This window comes from Gymnoscopelus braueri (genome assembly GCF_963280865.1).
Source record: "Gymnoscopelus braueri genome assembly, contig: SCAFFOLD_121, whole genome shotgun sequence".
NCBI classification, from domain to species: Eukaryota; Metazoa; Chordata; class Actinopteri; order Myctophiformes; family Myctophidae; genus Gymnoscopelus; species Gymnoscopelus braueri.
This window is the reverse complement of record NW_027660871.1, coordinates 76,215-90,882: the sequence shown is the minus strand read 5'-3', so window position 1 is coordinate 90,882 and position 14,668 is coordinate 76,215. Positions and strand designations below refer to the sequence as shown.

General features: G+C 44.9%; 2 protein-coding genes across 2 annotated transcripts in view; both read right to left on the bottom strand.

The window, feature by feature from the left end:
* The window catches only part of LOC308081121 (sodium/hydrogen exchanger 2-like), a gene marked incomplete at its 3' end in the record, with an annotated part of 80,155 nt that overhangs the window by 46,303 nt on the left and 19,184 nt on the right, over window positions 1-14,668 (bottom strand). The window lies entirely within an intron of this gene.
* On the bottom strand, window positions 2,979-11,500 carry LOC308081119 (sodium/hydrogen exchanger 2-like; the record flags this gene model as incomplete). The annotated part of the gene is made up of 5 exons (XM_080457513.1): window positions 2,979-3,059; window positions 3,515-3,714; window positions 4,254-4,471; window positions 10,194-10,444; window positions 11,492-11,500. The coding sequence occupies 5 exons, from the start codon at window positions 11,498-11,500 to the stop codon at window positions 2,979-2,981; spliced, it is 759 nt and encodes a 252-aa protein (XP_080313639.1).

The following is a 14,668-nucleotide window of genomic DNA, read 5'->3' as shown; positions in this document are numbered from 1 at the left end:
AGAGTGACGTGCTGAGAGCTTGTATATCTGCTATATTTGAATGGCCAACATATAAATAGACCAAGTGGATAAAATTATTGTGCTGCGATATTAACACGTTTTGCTATAGCGTCCCATTATTTATATTTTTATTTTATTATCTTAATCTTTCGGTCACCGGAGGTACAATTTAAAGTGTGTGCAGCCTACTAACTGATTAGCAGTGTCCTTGAGCAAAAACACTTAGCCCCAGATAGGGCTCTGAAACCTTGTCAGAGGTGTTAACCAGCAACCTACCCCTAGGGCTGGACACTGTCGGCTCTATTCTGTGCCAGTTTTCCCAGCCGCAACGCTACCCTTAACCTGTTAAATACTGATAATGGAGCTGCGCCGCCCCAATAGGTTATTCTAGCACCTGCTCTACCCGTCACCATTATGCCGACGCCGTTATTTGTGCGTGGAGGTGTGCCCGTGGGCGTGTTGTTGCTATATCCCCCACATTGCAATTCTACAGACACACATGGGTACGGGTTTCGGGGGGGGGATAGTGGAATCTATCTAATTTAGTTCTCCTTGGATCGCCACCTTGCCGTGGTGGAGAGCCTTGTGTGTTCCGATGAACCTGAGAGCGATGCCGTCTGGAGCTTAAGCTCCTGGTAGGGTCACCCATGGCGGTAAGGTCAAGGGGGAGGTTCCAGATGAAGAGCGATCCAAAAAAAAGACCTCAACGGCGGAGTGGGCGAATGATGGTTGCAGAGAAGCTCCACAACGGTCACAAAGGCGGAAGAAGGCTGCAGCAAAGATGGGCCCCCAATTGTCTTGGTTTCCATGCCATTGGACCCTGGCCCTCTCTTTGTCAAGGATAGTGTGGTGGCTGGCTGTGCACCAGTCTCCCCACTTTAAAAGATCCCACGCACAGGCGTTCTCCTGAAGGACCCACCATTACCCAATCCCCCCTACAAGTCCTATGGCGTTCAGGAAACGGTAACGGGAGCAGGACAGTGAAGTCTGGGAGCTTCTAGCCATGCACTGGCACATAGGCGGTGGGTGTTTGATTCAGTCGCCTTGCTCTCGGACCGAGGCAGAGAGAACATTTCGGCAGCTGCACCCACGTCTGAGCAGCCCTATTTAGGGTCCACTCTGCTCACCCCACACGGGGAAGGGGCTAGAAAAGGTGCCCTAAAAATAGCCTGCCTCTTATAAACCTGACTGGAATACCGCATCCAGTGGGTTCACCTTTTAGCGGTCGAAAACAAACAAGAAAAACAAAAACAATGAACTTTGGAGCCTGGAACGTGAGAACACTTATGGACAGTGCCTCCAGCAATCGTCCAGAAAGAAGATCTGCGATCATTGCCAGGGAGCTGAAAAGGTGGAAGATCGACATCGCTGCCCTGTCCGAAACCCGCCTGGCCGAGGAGGGGCAACTAAAGGAGGAGAAAGGGGGATACACATTCTTCTGGAAGGGAAAAGCGGCTGCTGAACCCAGAATCCACGGAGTGGGATTTGCCATCAGAAACCGGCTCATCTCCCAACTCTCCGAATCTCCAGTAGGAATCAATGAGCGTACGCCTGAGGCTCTCAAACGATCAGATGGCCACGGCTGTGAGTGCCTATGCACCAACCTTGGACTCACAGGATGAAGACAAGGAGACCTTCTATGCAACCCTAGACCAGGTTCTATCGAACATCCCGAAAGAAGATAAGATCCTCCTACTCGGGGACTTCAATGCCAGGGTAGGCAAGGATCACAATCTCTGGAAAGGCACTCTAGGCAAAGAAGGTGTTGGGAATGTCAACACCAACGGAGTCCTCCTTCTGTCAAAGTGTGCCGAACATGAGCTTGTGATAACTAACACCCTTTTCCGCCAGAAAAACAGGCTCAAAACATCCTGGATGCATCCCAGATCGAAGCGCTGGCATCTCATAGATTATGTCATTGTCAGGGCCAGAGATCGCAAAGATGTTAACATCACCAGGGCCATGATCTGTGCGGACGACAGCTGGACAGACCATCGCCTCATCCGCTCCACAATGAACATCCAGCTGCGGCAGAAGAGGAGGACACAAAGGAGTCAAATCCGCCCTAAATTTAACATCGACAGCCTTGGAGACACAGACACGGTGCAACTTCTTCAAAACGCCCTGTTTGTGAGACTCCCGGAAGAATATCCTGAGGATGTGGAAGAACACTGGAAGGCTCTTAAGACCACACTACTTGAGACCAGCAAGGACACCATTGGCTACAAGACCAGGAAACACCAGGACTGGTTCGATGACAATAACACCGAAATAGAACAGCTTATCGATGCCAAAAGGAAAGCCTTTTGTTCTTGGCAGAACGACATCAACTGCAGGGACAAAAGGCAGGCCCACGCCAAGGCAAAGGCACTTGTCCAGAGCAGAGTGAGAGAGCTGAAGAACAAATGGTGGATGGAGAAGGCCCTGGAAATTCAGAGGCTTGCTGACTCTGGGGACACCAGGGGTTTCTTCAATGCCACCAAGGCTGTTTATGGGCCCAGCTATCGAGGCCTAAACCCCCTCCGCTCTAAAGATGGACAAACCCTGCTGAAGGACGATGTAGGTATCAGTTCCAGATGGCGAGAACATTTCCAAGAGCTTCTGAATCGAAACACCACAGTGGAGAGGGAAACCAGATTCCTCAGCGACCCATCATGGAGAATTTGGGTGATCCCCCCACCGAAAAGGAGGTCATGGATGCCATCAGGAAACTGAGTAATAACAAGGCCTCTGGACCAGATGGGATTCCAGCAGAAATCTTCAAGCAAGGCGGACCAAAGCTCCTTTGCCACATCCACAGCCTCCTTGGTAAAATCTGGGAAAAGGAGGAAATCCCAGCCGAACTCAGGGACGCCTTGATTGTCACTATCTTCAAGAAGGGAGATAAGGCAGACTGTGGCAACTACAGAGGCATCTCCCTCCTGTCCACAACAGGAAAAATACTGGCCCGTATTTTGGCCAACCGGTTACTGCCGCTGTCAGAAGAGATCCTCCCAGAGTCGCAGTGCGGCTTCCGTCCTGCTAGGGGAACCTCGGACATGATTTTTGTAGCTCGTCAACTGCAAGAAAAATGTCGGGAACAACACCTACCACTATACATGGCGTTCATCGACCTCACAAAGGCCTTTGACTCTGTGAACAGAACTGCCCTCTGGGGTGCCCTCTCCAGGATAGGATGCCCGGACAAGTACCTGAAGATCTTGCGTCTGTTGCATGACGATATGACCGCAACTGTAGTTGGCAATGGCGGCTCTGAAACGGCTCCCTTCAAATTTGAAAATAGCCGATCTACAAGCTATTTTCAAACATTTTAGTACTTTTACTTTTGGTACTTTAAGTACATTTTGATACCAATACTTTTGCACTTACACTCAAGTAAATTTTGAATTCCGGCCTTTTACTTGTAACAGAGTATTTCTACATTGCAGTATCGATACTTTTACTTAAGTAAAACATTTGGGTATTTTTTCCACCACTGCTTGATATGATGAAACCTGGCCGTATGCGGTGATACCTGTATGAAGTTGGTGAAGATGATGAGGGCGATGGAGGCGGTGACAAACAGCTCTCTCCTGTTGATGTTGCCGGGCAGGGTGAAGGCCAGGGCGAAGCAGATGGCCCCTCGCAGGCCACCGTAGGCCAGGCCAAACTGGTCCTTGTAGGTGAAAGAGATGGTTTTGAACCGGTTGATGATCTGGGTCAGCACCAGAACTCCTGGAGGAGGGCAGGGGAGACGAGAGGGTTTAGAGGAATCAACAGTTATTGTCACATCACAGGTTTACGTGTAAAGATCAGTGGTGGAAAGTAACTAAAGTGCATAGACTCAAGTACTGTACTTAAGTACAATTTTGAGGTATTTGTACTTTACTTGAGTATTTCCAATTTCCAATGCTTTTACTTCTACTCCACTACATCCCAGAGTACTTGTTACTAATTGTAGTGGAGTACTTTTACTCCACTGAGAACCACTGATTACAGCAACATAAGTTTTTTCAAAAAACTGTTAAGATTTAGAAGACATTTGTAGAATCCCCATGAAGCAAAGATTTGAGTTACAAATGTTCGCTTTGAAAACAAATATATATATATGTAAGATTTGCACACATTTTCAAGATTTTTCAAAAATAGCAGATCTACAAGCTACGAGCTTGTAGATCTGCTATTTTTGAATAGCGAAATAAATCTTAAAATGACACAGATTCCCGGTCTTAATGGGTTAAGCTAATCATTTGGGGACCTCCCCCCCTCCTCACCCAGGAACCTCCAGACGAAGGCGAACAGCAGCGTGAACAGGATGTAGGCCCAGTTCCACTCGTGCTCCGTGGTGACGGTGACCACACCCAGGAAGAAGAAGACCAGCGTCTCGGAGATGGAGGCCAGCATCTTGACCATTTGGCGGATGATGGTGCAGGACTGCTGGGCCACGTTCTCCTCCACGTAGTACTTCATGGTGAGGGCACAGACCACGATGCTGCAGGAGGAGGAGGGACCAGGAGGGACCAGGAGGAGGCAGGAGGGTCACATTTTTTATTTAAGTAAAGTATCAATACTGCAACGTAGAAACACTCTGTTACAAGTAAGAGTCAGATAATCCAAATTTACTTGAGTAAAAGTACAAAAGTATTGGAATCAAAATATACTTTAAGTACCAAAAGTAAAAGTACTCGAGTCGTTACGCAGAATCACCCATTTCACCAGTTTTAAAAATGTCAACAATCTTTTGAAAATAGCAGATCTAAACTAGAAAATATTGTGGGGAGTTGGGGGGGGGGGGGGGGGGGGGGGGGTACGGGGTGTGGGGGGTTGTGTGGGGTTATGTTGACCAATACACACCATTAGTTAAATTGTAGCTTTAAATTTACAAAATTATTGCCATTAGAATTTCAACCATTTACACACACATTCATACACCGATGGCACAGGAAACCATGCAAAGCACCTGCTCATCGGGAGCAATTAGGGGTTCAGCGTCTTGCTCAAGGACACTTCGACACTAATTCTGGGGGAGCCCTGGATCGAACTGGGAACCTCGCAGTTGCCATCCATCCACTCTAATGGCTACTCTACCCCTGAGCCACTGCCGCCCCCTGTACTCAAACTTTCCAAAGACTGTCAAGGTTTATCTGACAATAGCAGATCTACAAGCTCCCAATGCATAGCATTGTAGATCGGCTTTTTTCGAATAGTCAAAGTATGACAGAGGGATGTATGTCATGTGGTGTGGGAGGTGGGGTGGTGGTGGTGGAGTATGGGGGGTGGGAGTTTTGGAGCTTGCAGTGTATAAACGTTTTAGCATTTGAGTACCAAAGTAAAATACTCAACTTTTAAGAAAATAGCAGATCTACAAGCTCATAACACTCACATTGTAGATCGGCTGTGTGGTTACTGTAGGTTTTGTATTGTGTATATCTGTCATATACTGTAATTGTAGTGGAGTAGAAGTAACAACAATGGAAAGTAAAGTAAAAGTACCTCAAAATTGTACTGTGCATTGTAAGCACTTGCATAGTACTTGAGTAAATGTACTTGTTACTTTGCAGCACCACTGAGCAGCCAATGACTGACAGGCTAGCTGTCACCAGGTGTACTGATTGCTAGAGTGTAAAGGGACATGGGTTGATATTAATGGTCTTAACTAAAAATGTATACATCACACAGCTTAGCTTCTTTGGATTAAATTGGAGAGCAGACCTGTGCGCACTTGGTGATGTAAAAAGATATCTGTAGTGTAAAAATTGCAGCCACAGTGACTTAACGAAAACATGGGCCATTCCTCCTATCTCCTTCTCTCTCCCTTCTAGCAAACACCATTAGTGTGTATTGGAAAAGCTGAAAAGACTGTGAGATCCACATGTGCTTTAAAGTGGGATAGCTTCAAAAGTATAAAAGTGATCAAAAAGTTAAACACAGCAATGGAAGTCATAATGTACCTCAACCTTTTAAAGTTTAAATGGAGTCTGTAAGCTAAAGCATGCTGAAGTAACATGATTTTAAACAAGTGAAAGAGAATGGGGTTTTCAAATAACTATTGACTTTCCCATAGACTTTTAGGGGTGTAAATATTTCAAAAACTACAAATCATTTCAAAAAGATAAGACATTTGGCGGATGATGGTGCAGGACTGCTGGGCCACGTTCTCCTCCACGTAGTACTTCATGGTGAGGGCACAGACCACGATGCTGCAGGAGGAGGAGGGACCAGGAGGGACCAGGAGGAGGCAGGAGGGTCACATTTTTTATTTAAGTAAAGTATCAATACTGCAACGTAGAAACACTCTGTTACAAGTAAGAGTCAGATAATCCAAATTTACTTGAGTAAAAGTACAAAAGTATTGGAATCAAAATATACTTTAAGTACCAAAAGTAAAAGTACTCGAGTCGTTACGCAGAATCACCCATTTCACCAGTTTTAAAAATGTCAACAATCTTTTGAAAATAGCAGATCTAAACTAGAAAATATTGTGGGGAGTTGGGGGGGGGGGGGGGGGGGGGGGGGGTACGGGGTGTGGGGGGTTGTGTGGGGTTATGTTGACCAATACACACCATTAGTTAAATTGTAGCTTTAAATTTACAAAATTATTGCCATTAGAATTTCAACCATTTACACACACATTCATACACCGATGGCACAGGAAACCATGCAAAGCACCTGCTCATCGGGAGCAATTAGGGGTTCAGCGTCTTGCTCAAGGACACTTCGACACTAATTCTGGGGGAGCCCTGGATCGAACTGGGAACCTCGCAGTTGCCATCCATCCACTCTAATGGCTACTCTACCCCTGAGCCACTGCCGCCCCCTGTACTCAAACTTTCCAAAGACTGTCAAGGTTTATCTGACAATAGCAGATCTACAAGCTCCCAATGCATAGCATTGTAGATCGGCTTTTTTCGAATAGTCAAAGTATGACAGAGGGATGTATGTCATGTGGTGTGGGAGGTGGGGTGGTGGTGGTGGAGTATGGGGGGTGGGAGTTTTGGAGCTTGCAGTGTATAAACGTTTTAGCATTTGAGTACCAAAGTAAAATACTCAACTTTTAAGAAAATAGCAGATCTACAAGCTCATAACACTCACATTGTAGATCGGCTGTGTGGTTACTGTAGGTTTTGTATTGTGTATATCTGTCATATACTGTAATTGTAGTGGAGTAGAAGTAACAACAATGGAAAGTAAAGTAAAAGTACCTCAAAATTGTACTGTGCATTGTAAGCACTTGCATAGTACTTGAGTAAATGTACTTGTTACTTTGCAGCACCACTGAGCAGCCAATGACTGACAGGCTAGCTGTCACCAGGTGTACTGATTGCTAGAGTGTAAAGGGACATGGGTTGATATTAATGGTCTTAACTAAAAATGTATACATCACACAGCTTAGCTTCTTTGGATTAAATTGGAGAGCAGACCTGTGCGCACTTGGTGATGTAAAAAGATATCTGTAGTGTAAAAATTGCAGCCACAGTGACTTAACGAAAACATGGGCCATTCCTCCTATCTCCTTCTCTCTCCCTTCTAGCAAACACCATTAGTGTGTATTGGAAAAGCTGAAAAGACTGTGAGATCCACATGTGCTTTAAAGTGGGATAGCTTCAAAAGTATAAAAGTGATCAAAAAGTTAAACACAGCAATGGAAGTCATAATGTACCTCAACCTTTTAAAGTTTAAATGGAGTCTGTAAGCTAAAGCATGCTGAAGTAACATGATTTTAAACAAGTGAAAGAGAATGGGGTTTTCAAATAACTATTGACTTTCCCATAGACTTTTAGGGGTGTAAATATTTCAAAAACTACAAATCATTTCAAAAAGATAAGACACACGTGTCCACAGTAAGCTGGATTATTTTTACAGCTTGAATGGAATTTCTAAGTGAAAGTATGTAGGAGTAGTTAGGTGCCAAACTTTTGGGAGAGAATAAAGAAATAATGTAGAACATCAATAGTGTGCTCGCTGCTACTGCATGCAGCGAGCCCATTTTTCACATGGGCCTGTTATAGCGCCACCAGGAGGCCGATTTGTGCAAAACCAATTTCTTTATATTACTCCTACAGATTTTATCCAAAGGTCATGCAAATCTTCAGAGAGATTAGGTGTCCAGGGAGACCTGTTGACATAGCCCTCTCCATGGATGACTCAGCTTGTCAGGCCTTTATTAGTTTCTAATCCCCGTCTTATGGGGATCCACAGACTTTAGTAGTTCCCTGTCTGAATACCGGTATGCATTTTAATTAACAAGTTAAATTAACAATCAGGATTTTACTGAGCAGGAACTATTTATATTTTTCTCTTTACTTTCAGTTGTAGACAAGTACAAAGTCATTCATCTTTGAAGACTGCATTTAGGAAAATAAAGTGTTACGGATGGATCAGTATAATTGAATAATAGTTATTATTATTTCAATTGATTTCTTTTTAGATATGGAGACGTGCATACATTCTCATTTTCTAATATTTTTCAGATGGGCATCACATAGTTTTTCTTGACTCTTATTGTTTTGGTGCATTTTGGTTCCAGAGTTGGGGTTAATGATTTGACAGCTGAATTAAGCATATTTCTTTTACTGTAAACAAGTTTGACCAGCATTATTGTGGCATCTCAAGATTTTGACATTCTGCATTTTATGCTACTACTGCCTATGGATGTCCATTGGTCCAAAGTTTTAAATAATAAATACCACAATGAAATAAATAAGAAACACAATGAAATAAAACAATGAAATACGTTGTATGTTAATTTCTTATTTATTGTCTCTTATTGTCTCAGAGAGTATGTTTTACCCCCTGTCCGTCCGTCCGTGTGTGTGTGTGTGTGTGTGTGTGTGTGTGTGTGTGTGTGTGTCCGTCTGTCACCAGCTAAACTCCGGCACCGTTGGCCCGGTCGCTCCGAAACTGTGCACACACACTCCCTGGATGCCAATTCAGAACCTCTGCCTTTCACATGGGCCTGTTATAGCGCCACCAGGAGGCCGATTTGTGCAAAACCCATTTTTTTATATTACTCCTACAAATGTTATCCAAACGTCATGCAAATCAGTACACAGTATCACTATAGTCATGTGATCAACACAGATCTGTCCGATTTCCCATATTCCATCCTCATTGCCTATAAGGTTGGCTTCCAAAGTTTGCAGGATTGGTCCGTTTTGAACAAAAAGCCTCAAAGTATACACACAGCTTGCGATTTCTGTGAAATTTCACATGCACATTCCCACTAGGCCGAGGAAGAAATGCACCCTTCTCACTTTGGCCTGTTAGCAGCAAAACACATTTTTGGAACAAAATGCATCAAATCATGAATGCAGTGTCAATGCAAGAACGGTTGGCACCCTTTTCACATTGGCCAATTATAGCGCCACCAGGAGGCCAGAATACCTGACCTGGCGGAGACCTGTGCTCCGAGGAGCACTTTTTCTAGTTTGGGTCTGGTTTCATAATGTTGTTTAAATCAGTGGTTCTCAAACATTTTCATGTCAAGCGTGGAACCCAAATGAATTCCACGGACACCAGATTTGTGTTTTGTGTTGGTTGGTGAATGGTTAAAAAAAATACACCTTTCTGATGCGCTGTGAGCTTGTAGATCGGCTATTTGATGCATATCAGGTTTAAAGTGCTCTCGCCGCTTCTTTTGGTCTTGTTTTCATAGACCTGCTGGTCGCCTGTTTCCAGTGGTGGAAAAAGTACTAAAATAAAGTACTTTTTAATCAATAAATAAAAATACTCTGTTACAAGTAAAAGTCCAGAATTCAAAATTTACTTGGGTAAAAGTACAAAAGTATTGGTATAAAAATGTACTTAAAGTACCAAAAGTAGAAAGTACTCATTGTGCAGAATGTCCCATTTCACAAGTTTTCAAATGCATAAAAATCTTTTGAAAATAGCAGATCTATGCGACGCATTGTGAGCTTGTAAATTGACTATTTTCAAATGGCTGAAATTTAAATACAAATGAGAAATGTATGTTTTGTAATAATAATCAAAATCTACAAAGAAACTAGTAACTTAAGTTTTCAAATAATTGTAGTGAAGTAAAAAGTACAATATTTGCCTCTGAGATGTAGTGGAGTAGAAGTAAAGGTATCGACAATTGGAAATATTCCGGTAAAGTAAAAGTACCTCAAAACTGTACAGTACTTAGTAGTTACTTTCCATCACTGGTTGCTTGTTTCTCTCGGAAAATCTGACAAACAGTGTTTTACACTCACGCCATGATGCTGGAGACATTGAACATCTCGGCCACCAGGTAGGCCAGGTAGCTGAACACGAAGACCAACAGCGGCTCGATCTGCCGCACGTTTTTGGTGAAGCGCGTGGTGAAGGCCGTCAGGATGCCGAAGAGGAAGCCGACGAACACGCCGCCCACGCCCACCACGAAGAAGCTCGCCACGCCCCGGAAGACGTCGGGCGACTCCACCACGGGCACGTCCGCCATGAAGATGAACATGTTGTACAGGCCCTGGAGAGAAGAGGAACATATTAAAGAGATGATGATGGTCGTCTATCAAGAGTAAGACCTGACATTAAACTATTAGGACCGGGAACGCATCTGTGTCATTTTTAGATTTCTTTGGCTATTAAAAAATAGCAGATATACAAGCTCGTAGCTTATCTGCATATCTTGTACAGTATCTGTATATCTTGTATATCTACAAGCTACGAGCTTGTAGATCTGCTATTTTAGAAAAATCTTGAAAATATATATATATACTTTTTTAAAGGGAACATTTGTAACTCAAATCTTTGCTTCTGGGGGTCCCTGGAACGAATAATTTTGAGATGGGGGTCCGCGGTCAAATACGTATAATTTTGTGGGTCCTTGACATGGAAAAGTTTGAGAACCACTAGCAACATAAGTTTTATTCAAAAAACTGTTAGGATTTAGAAGACATTTGTAGAATCCCCAGAAGCAAAGATTTGAGTAACAAATGTTCGCTTCAAAAAATATATATTCAAAGATTTGCACACATTTTCAACGCGGCACTTTTGACACACAGGACGCACCTTTGTTTTGGGTTTTTTAACGACTTGAACCCCGGCATCCGTATTCTGGGGGGAACATTTGCCAAAAGCTAGCTGTTCTACCAGTTATAAGTCCGTTTGAAGAAGAATAGAGGATTTCTGTTGTCCAGTGTATTAAATGGTGCATTTATATATAGCGCTATTATCCAAAGCGCTTACATAGATGTTTACATAGATTACATTCACCCATTCACACACACATTCATACACCGATGGCGGAGGAAACCATGCAAGGCACCAACCTGCTCATCGGGAGCAATTAGGGGTTCAGCGGCACTCTAGGCAAAGAAGGTGTTGGGAATGTCAACACCAACGGAGTCCTCCTTCTGTCAAAGTGTGCCGAACATGAGCTTGTGATAACTAACACCCTTTTCCGCCAGAAAAACAGGCTCAAAACATCCTGGATGCATCCCAGATCGAAGCGCTGGCATCTCATAGATTATGTCATTGTCAGGGCCAGAGATCGCAAAGATGTTAACATCACCAGGGCCATGATCTGTGCGGACGACAGCTGGACAGACCATCGCCTCATCCGCTCCACAATGAACATCCAGCTGCGGCAGAAGAGGAGGACACAAAGGAGTCAAATCCGCCCTAAATTTAACATCGACAGCCTTGGAGACACAGACACGGTGCAACTTCTTCAAAACGCCCTGTTTGTGAGACTCCCGGAAGAATATCCTGAGGATGTGGAAGAACACTGGAAGGCTCTTAAGACCACACTACTTGAGACCAGCAAGGACACCATTGGCTACAAGACCAGGAAACACCAGGACTGGTTCGATGACAATAACACCGAAATAGAACAGCTTATCGATGCCAAAAGGAAAGCCTTTTGTTCTTGGCAGAACGACATCAACTGCAGGGACAAAAGGCAGGCCCACGCCAAGGCAAAGGCACTTGTCCAGAGCAGAGTGAGAGAGCTGAAGAACAAATGGTGGATGGAGAAGGCCCTGGAAATTCAGAGGCTTGCTGACTCTGGGGACACCAGGGGTTTCTTCAATGCCACCAAGGCTGTTTATGGGCCCAGCTATCGAGGCCTAAACCCCCTCCGCTCTAAAGATGGACAAACCCTGCTGAAGGACGATGTAGGTATCAGTTCCAGATGGCGAGAACATTTCCAAGAGCTTCTGAATCGAAACACCACAGTGGAGAGGGAAACCAGATTCCTCAGCGACCCATCATGGAGAATTTGGGTGATCCCCCCACCGAAAAGGAGGTCATGGATGCCATCAGGAAACTGAGTAATAACAAGGCCTCTGGACCAGATGGGATTCCAGCAGAAATCTTCAAGCAAGGCGGACCAAAGCTCCTTTGCCACATCCACAGCCTCCTTGGTAAAATCTGGGAAAAGGAGGAAATCCCAGCCGAACTCAGGGACGCCTTGATTGTCACTATCTTCAAGAAGGGAGATAAGGCAGACTGTGGCAACTACAGAGGCATCTCCCTCCTGTCCACAACAGGAAAAATACTGGCCCGTATTTTGGCCAACCGGTTACTGCCGCTGTCAGAAGAGATCCTCCCAGAGTCGCAGTGCGGCTTCCGTCCTGCTAGGGGAACCTCGGACATGATTTTTGTAGCTCGTCAACTGCAAGAAAAATGTCGGGAACAACACCTACCACTATACATGGCGTTCATCGACCTCACAAAGGCCTTTGACTCTGTGAACAGAACTGCCCTCTGGGGTGCCCTCTCCAGGATAGGATGCCCGGACAAGTACCTGAAGATCTTGCGTCTGTTGCATGACGATATGACCGCAACTGTAGTTGGCAATGGCGGCTCTGAAACGGCTCCCTTCAAAGTTGTCACTGGTGTCAAGCAGGGATGCATCATTGCACCAACCCTGTTCGCCATCTTCATCTCAGTCATCTTTCACCTCACCAGCCAAAACCTACCTGAGGGAGTCAAGTTCATCTACAGGACAGACGGCGGGCTCTTCAACCTGAACAGGTTCAGGGCAAAAAGTAAGGTGCTTACATCTTCCATTACAGAGCTCCAGTACGCAGATGACAATGCTCTAGTTGCTCATTCTGAGCTGGACCTCCAGAACATCTTGGATGCTTTTGCCAGAGCTTACCGACTCCTGGGACTTGACATTAACATCAAGAAAACTCAGGCCCTATACCAACCAGCTCCTGACACACCCTCCCAACCCCCCACAATTTGTGTGGGAGATAACATCCTGGAAAATGTGGATCAATTCGCCTACCATGGCAGTCTTCTTTCCACGAGAGCTGTCATTGATACCGAGATTCACCACCGCATAGGGTGTGCCAGCGCAGCTTTTGCTAGGCTGAGGAAAAGAGTTTTTGAGAATCGTGACATCCAGACCAAGACCAAACTCCTTGTCTACCAAGCTGTAGTTCTGCCCACTCTGGTCTATGGGGCTGACAGCTGGACCACCTACAGCAGACATCTGAAGGCTCTGGAGCAGTACCATCAGCGATGTCTCCGCAAGATCCTCAGGATCAACTGGGAAGATAGGCGAACCAACGTCAGTGTTCTGAAGGAAGCTAACATCCTCAGCATCACCACAACCATCATTCGGCACCAGCTGCGATGGACCGGCCATGTCATACGCATGCCAAACAGTCGCCTTCCGAAACAAATGTTGTATGGACAACTGAAGGAAGGACAACGTACCCAAGGGGGTCAGAAGAAGCGGTATAAAGACAACATCAAAACCCACCTGAGGAAATGCCGCTTCAACCTCACCAACTGGGAGGAGGCTGTCCCCCAGAGAGACTTGTGGAGCAGGATGGTCCATGAAGGCACGGCACACCTGGAAAAGGACCTCCACTGTGCCGCGGAAACAAAGAGGCAACAAAGAAAGGAGAGATCCACCACCAAAACAGCTCCTCACACCGCCACCACCACCACCACCACCACCACCACTTACATATGCCCCCACTGCAATAGAGACTGTGGATCCCGGATTGGCCTCTACAGCCACCTGAGGACCCACAGATGACCAGACCCACCTACAGGAGGACAATCATACTCGTTTCGAGTGATCGCCGATGATGATGATGAGTGGAATCTAATACCACCCGCCGGTTTCTAAAATCACCTGCCAAGTGCACACAGACACTACAATGGCTTTGTGCGTTGGACCATGAGCCGTGTTGCCAGCCTTGGCGAGAAATAAGCAACCGCAGGTCTATGAAAACAAAAAGAAGCAACTAGCCACATGAGCACTTCAAACTACTAACTAGAGCTTTCATATCCCCTAAATATTTCAGCCCGGCTCGACTAATAATTGACAAATTAGGCCCAGCCCAGCCCGTCAGTCATTTTTCTAAAGAAGCCTTATTTCTCATTAAATCTTGGTAATTCGTTAATTCTTCCAGCAGTCTATATTTTATTTAAAAAACAGCTTGGAGCAAATAGGGCTATATAAATATATACACTGCCCCATAACCATTTTTAAAATGATTATGGTTATTCTATGAAATATGTTTCATAGAATAACCGTAATCATTTTTGTGATGGAGAAATCACATCCAATGTTACCTTCTAGGCTACTGCCCGCTGTGCTCTCATTTGAAGAAATAATCCAACATTTACTTTGAGGTGAAAAAGACATGAAGAAAGCTCAATAGTCTGAAGATGTCATGTTATGGTTTAAACTTTAAAGGGTGCTCGATCTGCTGCTGCGTCA